Source organism: Macrosteles quadrilineatus, unplaced genomic scaffold (genome assembly GCF_028750875.1).
Source record: "Macrosteles quadrilineatus isolate MER2022 unplaced genomic scaffold, UCM_ALF_1.0 Scaffold_1__1_contigs__length_201487025, whole genome shotgun sequence".
Lineage (NCBI taxonomy): Eukaryota > Metazoa > Arthropoda > Insecta > Hemiptera > Cicadellidae > Macrosteles > Macrosteles quadrilineatus.
This window is the reverse complement of record NW_026542594.1, coordinates 87,685,764-87,706,173: the sequence shown is the minus strand read 5'-3', so window position 1 is coordinate 87,706,173 and position 20,410 is coordinate 87,685,764. Positions and strand designations below refer to the sequence as shown.

Here is a 20,410-nt window from a genome sequence, read left to right as displayed (position 1 = left end):
TTCTTCAATAATGAAATAATAAATAATAAAACCGATAATAATGATAACAAGTCAAATTGGCTCGTTCAATTGATGAGAATGCTTTTGGACATTTACCAGGTAATTAAAGTAGTTAATTTTTCCTATTCTACTCCTTCTTCAGAGCAATTCAAAGCCATGATACCAGTACTGTCAAATATCCAGTAAAGTTAGTGTACAACATTAATACTAGGCCTACTTTTAATTTTCTATGTTTATTAATTTTATTAATTTTTGTTTCAGGATTGGATACAGCATTCCTATGTTCACTGGTTTCTTGATCATGTTTTTATCCACAATAAGTAAGTAACAGGAATATGTTCAGTCTCATTCTGTTGAAAACTATATAAACACTAATTTGCCTAATATTACATTTTATTTACTAAAGTTGAAACAAATATTGCTTTGAATACGAGAAATGTACAGTTAAATTACAATGGGTTGGTAAACAAATGTTACTACATTCGTTGAATAGCCAGTTGATGACAAATAGTACAGTCATTTTTTTAATATAACTGAAATATGCTAAATAATAAGCTAGCTAAATACTACAACCGCTTGTGTAACTGACTGACTGACTCACTAGGAATACAAATGTTTACCCACTTCTAGTGAAATTTGGCACGATTGTAGGTCTTGGTTCTCATAATTCTCAAAAGTAACAATTTCCAACTAATCCCCACATTGCCAATCCCCCCCCCCCTATTTCTTATGGGAAATAACATTAAAGTCTCCGACTTTTAATTGGTCCCAAAATAATTTTAAAACCAGAGACCCAAAATTTTGAAAGGATGTAGTAATTTATTTTTAATCAACGGTAAAATTTGCAACAGTCACATTTTCGAATGTTAACCCCCCTAAAATACTAAAGTGGCGGACATCTGAAAACGGCAAAACACGTTTTTTCTATAGGCAATAGTTGGGCTAACGGTTGGTCGTACTACTACCTACTAAAACGGACAGCACCAGCAGTCCCTCATTTTTGAGGATCTACAACTTGTTAAGAAAACTTGTTTCGTATATCTTCTCTTTTACCCGTTAGGTAGCGTTAGATTGTTCAATAATTAGCAAATTTAATGACAAAATTTGAAATATTTTACCACGTTTTGCGAGTTATATGACTATTCTATGGGCGCAAAGGAATTGAACCCGTACAAAGTTTACAGTGCTTACACCAAGACATGGATCTAAAAAGAACCACATTAATTGTGGCCTCCCCCTCATTAAATGTTTCTAATGGGTACTACGTGGGCAACGGTCTAAATCTTAGGGATATAACTGCTAGATAGTTGACAACTATTACTACTATCAGGATCTGTTTCCATTGATTTTGGCTGTTCCTGGGAACCAAACAGGGATATAGAAATTTGATATACTTGACTTCTAGCAGGGTTATTATCCTGTAATCCAAATATTAGGAGAGTGTGGTATTGTAACCCCTCCTTGCATAGAGACCCCCCATGTTTTCATGCATGAAACTTTGCACGATTTCTGATTCCCTACTGATGTAATTGGATATTCCGATCCTAAAATATGCTGTAAACGTCTAATACACGATTAACCCTTAACCGGAGGCCCCAACGAGCCAAAGGCGATTGCTGAGCATGTGGTCGTAATAGACTTAACTCACTAGACAAAGCCATCCATTACGGGTCTAACTTTATGACCGAAGTTAATCAAACGTGACCTCAAAATGTAACTATTAGATTAATAAGTTTGATTTTGTCCAAAAGCACGTGCAATATGTACCGGTAAGTGAAATTGACTATATGCAACTCATCTTATGAGTGTTTGATGTTTAGTTTTTGCGTTTGGACGGAGCTACACTGTACTGTTCGTCGCCAGGGCGCTGCAAGGAATTGGATCGTCTTGCTCTAGTGTATCAGGTTTGGCCAACATTCTCTACTTCAAATACTTTAATACTTTTCAATGAAATGGCGACCATAAGCCAAGTATGAATGGAGATGAGTGTAGGATGAGTGGCGCGATCTTGTAGTCTTGTTAGTGACTAAATAAATACAGTATTTAGAAACCATATTTTATATGTCCTTCTGTCAATCAGTTTCATTTGACACATTAACTAGCAGAGTTACCTTCCTTCGTACGGGATTCACTTATACAATATTGCCGATGCCTCATTTTCGACGGTGAGAGGATGCAAAAGGAGACAATCTGGCTCTTTAGATGTATTTTAATACTATACAATATACCATATATTATATGACATAGCTACACATCTACTTTTGATTAAATAAAATTTATATAAAAAGAGTTTGTTTCTATAGCTTAGTTTGAAAGGTATTTTAATTAAAATTAGGATAAGTAGTTACAAGGATACTGTATAGGCCTAGTCGTTGATTTGATGCACGTATCAAAATACTGTAATGTAACTGAATGTTTAATCTTTCAAGATAGGTAATCCTACACCGACTTATTTAACTTGTGCATTGAAACCCCAACCTGTTTTTGAAGTCAATTGGTAGAAAATTATTTTACTACATAGATAGATAGATAGAAAGGAAAATAATACAAAATGTTCGCTCGCTTTTACTCTATTACATTGTAACGCCAAAAAAGTATTCAATAAAGTTGGTATTTATTTTTATTTTAAAGAAATTATAATTAGGGCAAAAAGGGGTAAGTTTATAGAATTAACTTTGCTTCGTTTTAAATGAATGGGGTTTTAATCTTTGAACTGATTGGTGTAGATTCAATGCGCTAAAACCAGAGATAGAATTAATTGTCATGCGAGCTATTTCAAACAAAACGCAAATTGAAGCTTTGTTTTGTTTAATTGGCTGTCCTGTGCAGATGTTTAGTAATTTATCAAAACTTTCTTCTCTAATGTTATTTGCAGTTTTCAAGATTTTGAAAATTACTTCCTGATTTTCATTTGCGTTTTGTTAAAAGTTTATTTTTAAATTTAAAATTAAATTTCCCGGATTGTTTTACATTGGTTGATTGGTATTTACGAGTAAAAGGTTCAATACTGATGCAAGTGTTCTTATATGTGTTCTCCATTCAAATATGGGTTATAAGATGACTTAGCTACGTTAGTATCTCACGGAGTGATTTTATGATTTGTATTTTATTGTACATTTCCACAATTCTTGGAAATGCATATTATTCATTGTCGTGATCAGTAGACCCTAATGTGCTTTTTCTGACTACCCTTCTGTCCAGGGAATTTTGCTTCTTGGTCCCCCTTTTACGCATTTAGTCAAAAAATAGAGGTCGTCTAGTGGTCTAAAAATCTACCAAAAATGTGTAATGTATAGACTTCTCTATCCCCCCACACAGTAAACAAAGCATGTGATTGGGATTTCTTCCATTTGTTTTTTCGTCACCAGCATGGCAACCCATAAGGCTCATGTCAATTTTTTCTTAATTTTAAATTCATTTTTGTGCTTATTTTTTTGCCTATTTTAATTCATAAAGGGATTCTGCACATCTACAGCAGAATATTTTTTAATAGTATACGCAGATTTTCCCTGCGATATTTGTACACGAGCTGAGGAAAAAGGTTTTAAAGAAACATGCTTGCCAATTAATTATATACCTAGATTGATGATGGAGAAAGATGTAGGTAGATACTGGGTAAAAAACATTAGATTAGGCTACCTAGTTAATTTAAAAGGTGCAAGCTATTTGTCTCTGCTTTCATAATCTCTCGTCAATATTCAGATTCAGGGCACTATGAAGAAAGAGCACATATCACAGATAATTTAAGTTCCACATGTTTTAATATCTGGTGTTTAAGATTGCTGTTTTGCCTGTAGGGATGGGAATGCTGGCTGAACGCTACCCTGATGACAAGGAGAGAGGTAACGCCATGGGCATCGCTCTAGGTGGCCTTGCCCTGGGAGTGCTGATTGGACCCCCATTTGGAGGATTCATGTATGAATTTGTCGGGAAAACTGCACCATTTCTCATTTTGTCTGCACTTGCACTAGGAGATGGAAGTTAGTTGTTTTTTAATTAACATTTTGGCTTTGTATCTTGAGTGAATGGAGTTTAAAAGTATTTTGAGGTGAAAATGTTTAGAATGTAGCACTAACTAATTCCCTAAATGTTGATATTGAAAGTTGGTAAAAGTTGTTCCTTATGTGACTCATTGACTATCAGAAACATATAAGCACAACCATAATGCATCAGTAGTACTATAATTGAGTTACGTTTCTTTTCATAAAAATCAAGTCATTGATTTTTATCTTATATATAAGGTTATATATATATGATTATATATAAGGTTATCTATATATAATCACTAGCAGAGTACCCGTCCTTCGTACGGGGTTGGAAGATAAGTATAAAATGCTTATTGCAGTTATACTCAAGCTTTGCGTTTGCAATAAGGGAGGACACAGTTTGATACAATTTGCTTTTTTAAATTTACAGTATTTTATAGTATTACACATCTACCATAGCTATAATGTTCTACCACTTCACCTAAACAATAGAGAAAAATAAATGATCAACAATTCGCAAAATATCACAAATTATTCATGAAATGAAAAACATAAACATAACTGTAAACAATCCTACTTTGACTGTTCTCATTGTGAATCACAGTTTTTTGTTGCTGCTTAGTTCAAATTAGCTGTTTTCATAAATGCAAAAAAATATAGTGCTGCACCCTGTTGGTAAATCTTATAACTTTTACTTTCTCCCCCTATACCATAGTATATGGAGAAAGTATTGTTTTCGTCAAAATTTTCGAGTTTGAGTTTTGAGTGGATATATTCGTTTTAGGTCCTCCTGGACCCAAAAAAGTGGTTTTCGAAGTGATGTCTGTGTGTGTGTGTGTGTGTGTGTGTGTGTGTGTGTGTGTGTGTGTGTGTGTGTCTGTGTGTCTGGATGTGTACAGAGCTAGAGACTACACCTGTGGTCCGATTTCGATGAAATTTGGTTTGTAGGTTCTAATCTATGGTATCTCCAGGCGTTTTTTTCATTTTTTTGAAATTTTTATTTTTAATGGGGATTTTCCCATAAAAACCCATAAAAAACTGGAAAAATCGGATTTTCTCAAAAATGGCCCGAACGATTTTGATAAAAATTTAGTATGTTGTAGCCCTTTAAATTCTGAATAAAATAGTACAAATCCCATATCTGTAAAAATTACGGTTCAAAAGTTATGGTCAAATATGTGATTTTCCCATAAAAACCCCATAAAATAACGAAAAAAAGGATTTTAGAAAAATACGGTTTTGATTTAACATAGTATGTTATAGTCCTTACAATTTTGATAGTTTATTTTTTATTTTTTAGACATTTTTATTTTTAATAGGGATTTTCCCATAAAACCCCATAAAAAAACGGAAAAATAGGATTTTCCCAAAAATGGCCTGAACGATTTTGATAAAAATTTAGTATGTCATAGTCCTTTATATTCTGAACAAAATGGTACAAATCCCATTTCTGGAAAAATTACGGTTTAAAAGTTATTGTAAATTATGTCATTTTCCCATAAAACCCCCATTAAATAACAGAAAAATTGGATTTTCCCAAAAATGGCCCGAACAATTTTGATCAAAATTTAGCATGTTATATTCCTTTAAATTCTGAACAAAATTGTACAAATCCCATTTCCGTATATTTACTCTCACCGCTTACACATGATAAAGGTTGTTGACAAACTTATGGGAGAAAGTATGTGTCAGAATGCTGATACCGTTTATTTAATGCTTTTTCATATTATAGAATTAACTTCTTTAGTTGAAACAGCTGACTAAATTCTTTAATTCCCTTTAAATATGAATACTCTTAAGGTTAACATGGGGAATTACAGAGCCACTGGGGCGGAGCCCGAAAGGATTTTTGAGATAAGAATATGCCTATATGTTAATCGGGAATGTAAGCTATCATCATGCCAAATTTCAGCCCAATCTGTCCAGTGGTTTATGCGTGATTGAACTTCAAACACACAAACAAACAAACAAACAAACAAACAAACAAACACACAAACTTTTACATTTATAATTATTACTAGCTGTACCCGCAGGCTTTGCCCCGTTTAACTTCATAAGTATTCGCATGGCTCATTCACGTCCTGGTTGAAGTTCGTTCGCTACGCTCACTCACCTTTAGGTTGGAGCTCGTTCGCTGCGCTCACTTGCCTTCAGGTTAGCTCGTTCGCTACGCTAACTCGCGTCCAGGTTGAAGTTCGTTCGCTACGCTCACTCACCTTTTGGTTGGAAATTAGCTGTTGTCATAAATAAAAAAAAATATATAGTGCTGCACCCTGTTGGTAATCCTTGTAACTTTGATGCTATTGAACATCAAAGAACAGAACCAACTTGTTTAATTGAAACAGCTGTTAAGATTCATTAATTCCTTTTAAATATGAAAAATCATAAGGTTAACATGGGGAACTACAGAGCCACTGGGGCGGAGCCCGAAAAGATTTTTGAGATAAGAATATGCTTTAATGTTAATCGGGAATGTGAGCTATCATCATGCCAAATTTCAGCCCAATCCGTCCAGTAGTATATGCGTGATTGAGCAACACACACACACACAAACACACACACAAACTCACAAACTTTGAGATTTATAATATTAGTAAGATATATAGTGCTGCACCCTGTTGGTAATCCTTGTAACTTTGATGCTATTGAACATCAAAGAACAGAACCAACTTGTTTAATTGAAACAGCTGTTAAGATTCATTAATTCCTTTTAAATATGAAAAATCATAAGGTTAACATGGGGAACTACAGAGCCACTGGGGCGGAGCCCGAAAAGATTTTTGAGATAAGAATATGCTTTAATGTTAATCGGGAATGTGAGCTATCATCATGCCAAATTTCAGCCCAATCTGTCCAGTGGTTTATGCGTGATTGAACTTCAAACACACAAACAAACAAACAAACAAACAAACAAACAAACACACAAACTTTTACATTTATAATTATTACTAGCTGTACCCGCAGGCTTTGCCCCGTTTAACTTCATAAGTATTCGCATGGCTCATTCACGTCCTGGTTGAAGTTCGTTCGCTACGCTCACTCACCTTTAGGTTGGAGCTCGTTCGCTGCGCTCACTTGCCTTCAGGTTAGCTCGTTCGCTACGCTAACTCGCGTCCAGGTTGAAGTTCGTTCGCTACGCTCACTCACCTTTTGGTTGGAAATTAGCTGTTGTCATAAATAAAAAAAAATATATAGTGCTGCACCCTGTTGGTAATCCTTGTAACTTTGATGCTATTGAACATCAAAGAACAGAACCAACTTGTTTAATTGAAACAGCTGTTAAGATTCATTAATTCCTTTTAAATATGAAAAATCATAAGGTTAACATGGGGAACTACAGAGCCACTGGGGCGGAGCCCGAAAAGATTTTTGAGATAAGAATATGCTTTAATGTTAATCGGGAATGTGAGCTATCATCATGCCAAATTTCAGCCCAATCCGTCCAGTAGTATATGCGTGATTGAGCAACACACACACACACAAACACACACACAAACTCACAAACTTTGAGATTTATAATATTAGTAAGATATATAGTGCTGCACCCTGTTGGTAATCCTTGTAACTTTGATGCTATTGAACATCAAAGAACAGAACCAACTTGTTTAATTGAAACAGCTGTTAAGATTCATTAATTCCTTTTAAATATGAAAAATCATAAGGTTAACATGGGGAACTACAGAGCCACTGGGGCGGAGCCCGAAAAGATTTTTGAGATAAGAATATGCTTTAATGTTAATCGGGAATGTGAGCTATCATCATGCCAAATTTCAGCCCAATCCGTCCAGTAGTATATGCGTGATTGAGCAACACACACACACACAAACACACACACAAACTCACAAACTTTGAGATTTATAATATTAGTAAGATATGTCTCGGGCAATGAAACTTATTGACTGGTCTTCAACAAGTTCAGCCAATTTCATCTGAGATTCATTGTGGATCCGTGTAACAATGTTACTAACTACAGTGTCCCTACCTCAAAGACAGGCCAATGAAAAAGTGACGGCTTAGAAAAACTCAGATATTAGAAAAAACGTTTTTTTGTTGAATCATCATTGTGGTTTTATAAACATTGCTAATGTGTTGCAGTCCTGCAGTTTCTACTGCTGCAGCCAGCAGTGACGAAGGCTGAAGTGGAGCTTCCTTCTCTGAAGTCCCTTGTCACTACTGCTTCAGCCAGGAGTGACGAAGGCTGAAGTGGAGCTTCCTCCTCTGAAGTCCCTGGTCACTCACCCCTACATCATCATTGGGGTTTTGTAATTATGACTGTGGTGTTGTTGCTACTGCTGCAGCCAGGAGTGGCGAAGGCGGAAGTGGAGCTTCCTTCTCTGAAGTCCCTGGTCACTCAGCCCTACATCATCATTGGGGTTTTGTAATTATGACTGTGGTGTTGTTGCTACTGCTGCAGCCAGGAGTGGCGAAGGCGGAAGTGGAGCTTCCTTCTCTGAAGTCCCTGGTCACTCACCCCTACATCATCATTGGGGTTTTGTAATTATTACTGTGGTGTTGCAGTTGCAGTGCTGCAGTTGCTACTGCTGCAGCCAGGAGTGGTGAAGGATGAAGTGGGGCCTCCTTCTCTGTCGTTCCTAGTCACTGACCCCTACATCATCATTGTGGTTTTGTAATTATTACTGTGGTGTTGCAGTCCTGCAGTTGCTACTGCTGCAGCCAGGAGTGGTGAAGGCTGAAGTGGAGCCTCCTTCTCTTAAGTCCCTGGTCACTGACCCCTACATCATCATTGCTGCTGGTAACATTTACAATCTAATCATGTTTACTAAATTCTTAAGTTTGACCAGTTGAATATCGGTCCATTTTGTAATTCCAATTACAAAAAGATCATACTAAAATTATAAAGTAGTCATAAAAAGTTTGTATAAAGAGCCCATTTATGCACCGATACTTATGAAACTTTACACAGTGTATCAAAATTAGGTTTACTAATCTTTTGTGAAAATAAATTTTTTTTAGTAGGTAGTCTATGAACAAATCAGCTGCTTATTTAAAATGTTACCAATTTATAACAGTTACTTTCCTAAGTTATTGAGCGGAGCGAGCGAAGCTCTTATACATCGACTTTTATGCATTTCGTAATACGCAAACTCCTCCTAGACGGCTGAAGCAATCGTTTTCAAATTTCACATGGTGATAAAGACCATATTGGTGAGTGCTAACATCTATATGGCGTTAAAAAAGTCTTTCAGGAATCTGCCCTGGGTGTCAAAGTTTCAATGTAATCCTTATGGAAGCAGTATTTGACACATAAACAAAGACATATGATCAGCTGTTGACTTTTGAATGCAGTAGATAAAAAATTAGCTGATAGCATTATTCCACAGATATTAGAACATTAACGGTATGGATCATAAATATAATCAAATGACGACACTAGCTTGAGGTCCGTGACGTAGGAAGTGGTCAAGGAAGTAGTAAAGGTGAGCAGTCTGGAGTGTGGAAACTGCTTATGACGATTCGATTTAGGTATCTGCATTCCTAAAATTCTATAGGAAGGGAGGAAAACGGGTCCGCGACGTAGGAAGTGGTAAAGAAAGTAGTCAAGGCAAGCTGTCCAGAGTGTGGAAACTGTTTTTGATGATTAGATTAAGGTATCTACAATCCTAAAATGCTATGGGAAGGGAGGAAAATAGGTCCGCGACATAGGAAGTGGTAAAAGAAGTAGTCAAGGCGAGCTGTCCGTAGTGTGGAAACTGTTTATGACGATTAGATTAAGGTATCTACAGTCCTAAAATGCTATGGGAAGGGAGGAAAACAGGTCCGCGACGTAGGAAGTGGTAAAGGAAGTAGAAAAGGCAAGCAGTCCGTATTGTGGGAACACTGGGAACTGTTTGTGACGGTTAGATTAAGGTATCTGCAATCCTAAAATGCTATGGTAAGGGAGGAAAACGGGTCCACGACGTAGGAAATGGTGAAGGAAGTAGTCAAGGCGAGCTATCCAGAGTGTGGGAACTGTTTATGACGATTAGATTAAGTTATCTGCAATCCTAAAATACTATTGGAAGGGAAGGAAACAGGCCCGTGTCGTGGAAAGTTGTGAAGGAAGTAGTCTATGCGAGCTGTCCGGAGTGTGGAAACTATTTATGACGATTAGATTAAGGTATCTACAAACCTAATATGCTATGGGAAGGGAGGAAAACCGGTCCGTGACGTAGGAAGTGGTGAAGGAAGCAGTAAAGGCGAGTTGTCCGGAGTGGGATCTGTTCATGACCAATAGATTAAGGTATTTTCAATCCAATAATGTTAAGGGAAGAGAGGGAAACAGGTCCGCGACGTAGGAAGTGGTGAAGGAATTAGTAAAGGGATCTTATACAACGACTTTTATGCATTTTGTAATATGCAAACTCCTCCTAGATGGCTGAATCAATCGTTTTTAAATGGCGACGTTTTTGCATGGTGACAAAGACCATATCGGTGAGTGCCAACATCTATATGGCGTTAAAAAAGTCTCTCAGGAATCCGCCCCACTGGGTCTCAAAGTTTCAATGTAATCCTTATGGAAGCAGTATTTGACACATAAACAAAGACATAATAATGATCAGCTTTTGACTTTTGAATGCAGTAGATAAAGAAATAGCACTGTTCCACAGATATTAGAACATAAACGGTGGTATGGATCATAAATATAATCAAATGACGACACCAGCTTGAGGTCCGTGACGTAGGAAGTGGCGAAGGAAGTAGTAAAGGTGAGCAGTCTGGAGTGTGGACACTGTTTAAGACGATTAGGTAGGTATCTGCATTCCTAAAATTCTATGGAAAGGGAGGAAAACGGGTCCGTGACGTAGGAAGTGGTGAAGGAAGTAGTCAAGGTGAGCCGTCCGGAGTGTGGGAACTGTTTTAGACGATAAAATAAGGTATCTGCAATCCTAAAATGCTATTGGAAGGGAAGGAAACAGGTCCGTGACGTAGGAAGTGGTGAAGGAAATAGTAAAGGCAAGCTGTTCGGGGTGGGATCTGTTTATAACCATTTGATTAAGGTATTTGCAATCCTAAAATGCTATGGGAAGGGAGGAAAACAGGTCCGTGACGTAGGAAGTGGTGAAGGAAGTAGTCAATGAGTGAAAATTTAAAAACGTACGTTTTCATGTCCCTGGCCTTTTACTTCGTAGATACTGGATTTTTAGTTTATTATTATGTGTTTTAATATTTTTGGGACGGGGGCAACATGTTACACACATTTATTTGGTTTTAAATAGGTTCTAGGTATTTTTTTCATATTTTTAAAGTCTCAAAATTCACGACCATGACGTGTCCCTAGGGTACATTTTCCAACTTTCACGCTGTTTTTAGACTAATTATTCATGCCGAAATATATAAAGCCATATTTTTATGTCATCAATGGTTATTAAACTTAGAAAAAAGGAGCATATTATAATTTTATTGTCATTACAAACTGACTACCATGACAAAATAAGTCTGTCCCTCGATTTGGCGTCACGACCATTTGGGAAACATTTTCAACTTTGGAGCATGACAGTGGCAAGCCTGGCGTCGATAGAGTCAGTTGGTTTTAGAGACTAGTTCGGGGTGTACGTCAGGATTGTAGTGCCGGTAGTCATTCAATGAAGTAGACATGGTGTTAATTTTTGTTTATAAGATATTTCAATTGCTAGATTAACCTAGAAGTCCACTTTGTATCCTCGAACATGAGGTGCAGGGCTACCGCCAGAACAGAGCCAAATAACACGTAATTTCACGACCAAAGTTTCACGACCATCGCGGGTTTTTTCACGACCAATTCAGCCTTATGGATTATAGTGTGTTTGGTCGTGACAATAACTTTAATATAATTGTAAATTGAACAGTTTAGTTCAATTGAAACACATATTTTTATTATAACAAACAGGATAATTTAAGGATTTTTTAGAAAGATTTAGATTATTCCAGACAATTCACGACCGTACCGCTTGTCCCTGACCATCACGTTTATGATTTCTATCATAAAAATTTCAAAAATTAAAATATCGTCACATTTCAATGTTTTATACACAAAAGAAGCACACCTCTATACAAACATAGCGATTTTTCGGGTCTCAGGTAAGTTTTTTCGGAGTTATACAAACTTAAAAAGATTTTATTGGCTTTTTTTCAATTTTTTGAGTTTTTTTATTTTTTTCTAGAAAGACCAAATATACCAAAAGCTCAGTGACCTTTTTATTGTATAATGCTCATAAAAGTAAATAAGTTTATAGCAAAACATAGTTATAAAAATAATATTAACTATTTTTAATATTAATTTAAACGTCCGTTATGGTCGTGACAGGATTTTGTGTTTTTCCACTAAAGACGCTCTTTTAAAAAGAAACTACCATAGATATTGCGTTACCATGGACATTCTATGAAACTTCAAATGTTAATGAAATAAAAATAATAATAAAAGTTTTGAAAAAAGGGGAAAAGAATTTGCAAAGTGCTTTTCCTGAAAACGTGCGTTTTTAAATTTTCACTCCAATGCGAGCTGTCCGGAGTGTGGAAACTGTTTATGACGATTAGATTAAGGTATCTACAAACCTAAAATGCTATGGGAAGGGAGGAAAACCGGTCCGTGACGTAGGAAGTGGTGAAGGAAGCAGTAAAGGCGAGTTGTCCGGAGTATGGGATCTATTCATGACCAAAAGATTAAGGTATTTTCAATCCAATAATGTTAAGGGAAGAGAGGGAAACAGGTCCGTGACATAGGAAGTGGTGAAGGAATTAGTAAATGCGAGCTGTCCGGAGTGTGGGACCTGTTTATTAAGATTAGACTAAGGTATATGCAATCCTAAAATGCTATGGAAAGGGAGGGAATCAGGTCGGTGACATAGGAAGTGGTGAAGGAAGTAGTAGTAGTAGCGAGTTGTTCGGAGTGTGGGATCTGTTTATGACCAATAGATTAAGGTATTTTCAATCCAATAATGCTAAGGGAAGGGAGGGAAACAGGAAATTGGTCTGAGTCGTAGGAAGTGGTGAAGGAAGTAGTCAAGGCGAGCTGTCCGGAGTGTAGGAACTGTTTATGACGATTCGATTAAGGTATCTACAATCTTAATATTCAATGGTAAGAGAGGGAAACAGGTCCGTGACGTAAGAAGAGGTGAAGGAAGTAGTAAGGTGAGCAGTGTGGAGTGGGGGGACTGGAAACCGTTTGTAGCAGTTAGATTAATGTATCTTCAATCCTAAAATGCTATGAGAAGGGAAGGAAACAGGCACCATGACGTAGGAAGTGGTGAAGGAAGTAGTAAGGCTTGCAGTGCTGAGTGTGGGAACTGTCTTTGGCAATTAAATTAATGTATCTGCAATCCTAAAATGCTATGGGTAGAGAGGGAAACAGGTCCATGACGTAGGATGTGGTGAAGTAAGTAGTAAAGGTGAGCAGTGTTGAGTGTGGGAATGGATTAATGTATCTGCAATGTTAATATGCTATGGGAAGAGACTGTAGACTAAATTAATTACGAAGCACGAATCGATACATATTTCGATACATGGAATCGTTTACAATAGAAATTTACAACTGAGTTGACAACAGCTGATTTTTACTCCATAGAGGCTAAAAGCGATTTTTACTCCCTAAAGAGTAAAAATTCTACTTTAGACCCGTAACGCATGCATTAAAAACGACTTTTTTTACTGCAGTATGACAAAACAATGTATAGTCAATGATAATATGAACCCTTGATGACTCCGCTCAATTTTTCGATGCCTCTGCGAACGCCACCTAGTTATCTATATATTAATACGCAAGCAGTTTTCTTTTCACAGTCGTAACTCAATAACGGCTTGATGGATTTTAAAGTTTGAGGTGTCAAATTAAAGGTATTTTCACGTAGATGTGCAAATATGTCTCAGAGTATTTGGAAAGGGCACCAATTAAGTACAGTTAAGGGCTAAAGTTTGGAAGGCGGCGCCATCTGTTTACATTTGATCAAACTCATTTCCCTTTGTTTACAAATAACACATATGAACGTAGTTTGAAATAGTTTTTAAGGTTAACCACAGACTGCAGGACTTAAAACTTCCAGAGCAAAGCCGGAATTTATATTTTGTTTCAATCTGTTAACTAAGTCTGGTTCATAATGAAGAGTTTCCTATCAATACTAGACAACAAAGTGTTTAAGGATAAATATTTAATTCTTTTTGTCTATGGTTAAATTGATTTAGCTTACATCGTATTTTACTGATTATCATGTAGTTACAGTTCGATGTGATGAAGTGAATGTTTAAAAGTGATTATTCACAGGGCAGTTATCCGTTACATTACCATATTATCATTTAATTTACAATGTGTATCAAAATTCCAATGCCTTTATAGTGTTTTCTGTTGTTTAGTTAACTTTCTTATTTCATTTCAATTTAAAATCAAATGCCGCCAGTACGACGAAGAACTGTGGGTGGCTGGAGGGAATGCGAACATGACCGCTTGCATCAACCTTTCAATTGAACATTTGATGGGTACATATAGTGGTGTACCACCGTTGTGATAGTCCAATCTCGGACAAATGAACGTTAAATGTTTACATTGTAGTGACTTACATATTTTTAAGCAAGAAAAGACTGGCCGAGATAGTTCAGTTTGTACTCTTTGTTGCCATAAATGTTTGTTTACCTCATTTGTACAATTCACCACAATAAACTTCGGGTTCTTATTGGAAACTCCCAATCTGAAAATAGGACTGTGAGACTTATGTCCAGAAATTATTTGGATAAAGTTCGTCAATCAATTCAGTTCCGCCTTTACCATGGTCAGCTCCAAAGCTCATTAAGATGAGAAAGTTCCACAGGGGATCTACAATTTTAAGATCCGTGACACGTTTTACCACCGAATGGGTCCTCTAATTCCTCAAGAAGGTGATGATCCTGAATACGCACAGATATATAAGTAAGTACGACAATGTCACTAGAACCCAAAGGAGAACTAAGCACAATTTAAAAAAAAATGCAATGAAAAAATATGCAGGAAATAGGGTCACAATTCCAACCCATTTGCAAATCTTCGAAGACTGTGACAGACATTATGTAGGGACGAGAGCTCAGAGGAGTCAAGTGAGATTCTTATGTACATAATAAGAGACAGAAGAAGTGTCTTCCCTCGCTACAATGGTGCTACCTGTGTAGATTTCGCAGCAATTTTTTAAAGCTGAAAACAAAGCCCCACCTAGCCAAATTTAAATATTGTAGATTGCTTTTATACTTTTTTACATCATAATATTTTTATATTTCTATAATCAGTCATATAAATTATTTTAGAGTGACTCTTTGATTAAGGTCTTGCTGTTTATGTTTTTTGTTTATTTTTTATACAAGTTTCAGTTTTGCTCGATTTCGAGCAACAGGTTATCTAGTTTGAATTATTCATTAAATTGCACTTTAGACAATCATTTTTGAACTGCAGCTACCATTTGATTCTTAAACGGCTAAACCTCTTTGGGACAATCTGTACATTGAACTGCATCTTCATGTAATCATGTTAAATATAACATTAAGTATTCAACAGTGTTAAACTATGGTATTATTATTATCAATCGGTTATCTTTTTCTGACAGTTACAAATTATACTTCTAGGTTTTGTAACTTTTAAAACGACAGATAAATTATTTTACCACATGTACTACATAGGCCTACAAGTACATTTAAATAATGGTAGTAGATGACTTTTACTTTACTTAGCCTTGAAACGGCAAAATAAAACATGCCTATTCCTTTTTATTTTCAGTAAACATGTTACATATTTCCACCCCAATGATACAAAGCAAACATTAATTATTAATTAATTTGTGGAAATTGTGTAGACTAGCTGTGTGCTCGTTCTACGCACGGGGATCTTGCATACTTTCAGATATGCTGACAAAACTATTTTATATAAACCTTTGCAAATACAGTAAGTATCTGACAGTTTCAAGCCAAAACTAATGCTTCGCAATTAAATGTCGCCCGGATCTTGTTGGTCCATATGATAAATCCAATTATTAAACTAAAAAATGCTTTATAGATCTATGAGGCATAGCCCTGAGGTAGGCCTATAATTGAAAGTCACTATCCACAATGGTTAAAAGTATTTAAGGTACTACCTCAACCTCACAATTTAACACTTTATTCGGGTTGACATTTTCATTATCAAGGTGCTCTTGTCCTTTCCGTGAAACACTGAGAAATAAGGACATTAATGCGTTACCATACACACAAAAATACAGAACTAAATTAGGGTAATTTGCTACGCTTTAAGCATAACAAAGAACATATAAAACTAGTATTTGAAATCTTTGTTAATGTTATAAAATTTTATCATAACAATTTATATTCTCTTGGACCGAAGATGACCCGAAATGCTGTCGAAATGCTATATGAATCGGCTTGCTATGAAATGAAGTACTATAGACGATTTAGATTGGTAATTCATAATAAAAATTACCAAAATAGGCCACGAACTATCGATACATAAACAATGTTTAAAGCGTTTGAAAAATTCATTATGGTTTGCTGAATAAATGTTTTTCTAAAATGTGTTATCGTTTTCTTAGCATAAACTAACATTTTTGAATCCAGACAGAAAAATCAAAACTTATACAGTTAAGACATCAATTAAATTGAATACGCCTGTAATAAATAAGGTGCAACACCAACAATAACTAATTTGTAAATTACAGTGATGTGTTGGTACGTAAAAATTATTGTTGCAGTTACCATAACGGTTCAAAGGAAAAGAACCAATACCAAAAACCAACGTTTACAGTTAAGAACTATAGTATATCCGACCAATTATATGCGTTAATCAAGGTTATGATCTCTTGGTTTTGGATTTTCTCGTATAAAAAGTTATCGGCAATCAAAGTTATTTCCCATTAATTGTTTTTTTTTCAAACAACTTTTAATGTAAACTTTTAATGTAGGGAAAAGTACCGGTATCAAGGATCGTCGTCGAAAAGGTTGTTATAATTGGGTAGGCGTTCGTGCCCAAGAGATGGGCTATGGGCTTATTGGCTGTATGGTCCAGCGATTGCATCACACGGTGAGTAGGAACTATTGACTATATATAGTCAATGGTAGGAACAGAAAGTGACACATTGGAAAATCGAGTTTAGCATCATCCGTAAACCTCTGTTACAATCACCCACTGCAGTTGTAATTTTTTACTTTACACTTTACACAACCACCATTGAAGCGCCGTCAATGAGTGGAACTTTGTTTCTAAGCTATTGGCGACGATCATTAATAAATTTAAGTCTTCCAGCCGTATACAATACTGATTCAAGGTCTTCTTTCTGGTTATCAAAACTCAAGAACAATTTTTTAAACAAGGAATCTCTTGTTCTTGACCTGGATAATGCCTAGTTAGTTAATTTAATTTACGGTTACACTATATTATTCCACTTGCGATTAATTAAATCCTTCATGTAAGAAACACGTTTTTAATCTCACTTGGATGGGATTTGCCTTGAAAACGTGATCGGAAATGGTTGCAGTTTTTGTAAACAACATTTGTAAACATATCAGTGACAGCTAGAAAAAATAATCTTGATCCGAACACCTGTTCGTAATTTCATAGATGATTATGTGATACAAATTGGACGAAAACTTGACAAAAATCGCACAAAATGGCATTTTTGAACGTCCTTAATTTTATTTACAAATTAGTGAGGCCATATTTTAATGGCTAAAGACACTCTCGCCAATCCAGTGAATACATTAAAATGACTTGGATCATGATAGGTACTCCCGTTTTCCTGGAGAAGATTGCGTAAAATGCCATCTTGAGTGTTACAGACGGACAGAAAGACTGACAGACAGACAGAAATTTAGATGAGACTTGTTTCGGCTTCTTTAATGTATAAAACGTAAAAATAACCTAAAAATTTATGATTCTGAGCAATGTACAGACAAAACCCTAATTTTATGAATATAGATATAAACATATTGCAAACTTTATGGAACGAATACATACCAGTAATTGTTTGGATCCAAACTTAAGTGAACTGGTAAAAGTAATGCTACATAAGTTTGGGTTTTGTTTGTGTGTATATTTTACTCAATAAAATATCAAATAAGTTAACTAGAAATTTCTGTCATGTTGAACCTGTATCATTCAGTCAGACTTAACAGATTATGATGGTTGCAGGTGCCATAACATTCGCCAACACTGGCATAGCCATGCTGGAGCCATCCCTTCCCATATGGATGATGGACACTATGGGGGCTGGTAGATGGAAGCAAGGGGTCACTTTTCTACCTGCCAGCATATCTTACCTCATCGGCACTAACCTCTTTGGACCTCTTGGGCATCGCATGGGAAGGTATACTGAGAGTTCGCATCTTACAAAAGTCTTTCTTTTATAAGGTATACCGTTATAGTTTTGAAGATAAACTGTTCAACCACTAATGTAAATATACTTTTTATGTTACTGGCTAAAAAAACTCTTATTTCTGTGAATAGATGAATGATGGGTTTGAGTTTAATTTAGCTGTTAAAAAATTACCTAGGCCTACTTGTACATTAGGGATTGATAAGAATTTTTGTTTCAGGTGGTTGGCATCTTTGCTGGGGCTTATAATAATTGGAATATGTCTGATGTGTGTAAGTACATGTACATATTTAAACCGACATGATTAATAAGCTAGGTATTTAGGTGCAGCAGTAGCATATTCTTAACCACTAGTGTACATGTTGCTCAAATTCGAGCAATTGCAAAGTATTACAGGAGTTATTTCAAAACGAATAACATTCATATTTACAATGAGTTTAAAAGAGTCAACTCAAAGATTACCGGTGTGTAACTCAGACCATGTTTTCTTCGTTACCGTATTGATAAACCTAAAGCATTCCGGCCGGTTTTCTCCTTCTCAAAATACCTCGCTGTCTAGGCAACACAGGGATCATTGATAGAGGGCCAATTGAGAACGAAAAGTCGTTTTGGGGTAGTGTTAGGGCGCATTTGTAACCTAATAGTTGAGATTGTCCAGGGTAAGGTGCTGACTGTGATGAGTTAAGTCTATTACGCGCCACTGTTCTGTAGCTGCGGTCGTTTTCACGATTACGCTTCCTGTCTATGTTTTGTTGTCGTCGCGTCGGAGGCATTTAAAAGAAAAAAAACAACAACAAAACAAATTATAGCTACACAAATGAACGATAATTGCACAAATTTAAGTTACAATCATGCTAACACTATCCGTCATAGCGACACAAAACAACGATAAATGCACAAATTTAAGATACCACCATACTAACACGATCCGTCTTGGGGGCTATGTTTACACAAACTCAAATCTTACTAATATTATAAATGTGAAAGTTTGTTTGTTTGTGTGTTTGAAGGTCAATCACGCATAAACCACTGGATGGATTGGGCTGAAATTTGGCATGATGATAGGTCACATTCCCGATTAACATATAGGCATATTCTTATCTCAAAAATCCCTTCAGGCTCCGCCCCAGTGGCTCTGTAGTTCCCCATGTTAACCTTATGAGTATTCATATTTAAAGGGAATTAAAGAATTTAGTCAGCTGTTTCAACTAAAAAAGTTGGTTCTATCCTATACTCTAATACGAGCAATGTTTGCTTGTATGTATGCTTGCTTGCTTGCAGAAAAATCTCGAAAACGGCTCCGACGATTTTCTTTAAATCTTGTAAATAGTTAATTTTTGGCCTCAAAACGAGCTTCATGCGGTTAGAACTCCCAACAAAAATCTAATTATGTTGAAAAACGAAACTGAAAGTCACATTTTTTTAACATTAGTCTTATGGGTTGCTAAGTAACCATGTTGGTTGAATTAAATAACAAGGAAAAAGTAAACAAAAGACTTGAAGTTGTAGCACGTGTTCATAATAAGCCAACTACCCACAGTATACTAGCAAATTACAAATACAGTACAAAAGGGAAAGCATCACTTGCTAGGAATGTTGTCCGGAGTGTTGGATCTGTTTATGACAATTAGATTAAGGTATTTGCAATCAAAAAATGCTATGGGAAGGGAGGGAAACAGGTCCGTGACGTAGGAAGTGATAAAGGAAGTAGTAAAGGCGAGCAGTCCCGGAGTGTGGGAACTGTTTATGACGATAAGATTAGGGTATCTGCAATCCTAAAATGCTATAGAAAGGGAGGGAAACAGGTCCCCGAAGTAGGAAGTGGTGAAGGGAGTAGTCAAGGCGAGCTGTCTGGAGTGTGGGAACTGTTTATGACGATTAGATTAAGGTATTTGCAATCCTAAAATGCTATGAGAAGGGAGGAAAACAGGTCCCCGAAGTAGGAAGTGGTGAAGGAAGTAGTCAAAGCGAGCTGTCTGGAGTGTGGGAACTGTTTATGACGATTAGATTAAGGTATTTCCAATCCTAAAATGCTATGGTAAGGGAGAAAAACAGGCTCGCGACGTAGGATGTGGTGAAGGAAGTAGTCAAGCCGAGCTGTCTGGAGTGTGGGAACTGTTTATGATGATTAGA

The 20,410-nt window shown here is 36.2% G+C and overlaps 1 protein-coding gene across 1 annotated transcript in view; it reads left to right on the top strand.

The window, feature by feature from the left end:
- LOC128983821 (synaptic vesicular amine transporter) overlaps window positions 1-20,410 on the top strand; it is a 107,793-nt gene that overhangs the window by 77,433 nt on the left and 9,950 nt on the right. The window contains exons 5-10 of the mRNA XM_054403139.1: window positions 262-320; window positions 1,821-1,904; window positions 3,798-3,980; window positions 8,638-8,739; window positions 18,094-18,268; window positions 18,498-18,549. Coding sequence (XP_054259114.1) covers window positions 262-320; window positions 1,821-1,904; window positions 3,798-3,980; window positions 8,638-8,739; window positions 18,094-18,268; window positions 18,498-18,549 — 655 coding nt within the window. The remainder of the gene's footprint in view (window positions 1-261; window positions 321-1,820; window positions 1,905-3,797; window positions 3,981-8,637; window positions 8,740-18,093; window positions 18,269-18,497; window positions 18,550-20,410) is intronic.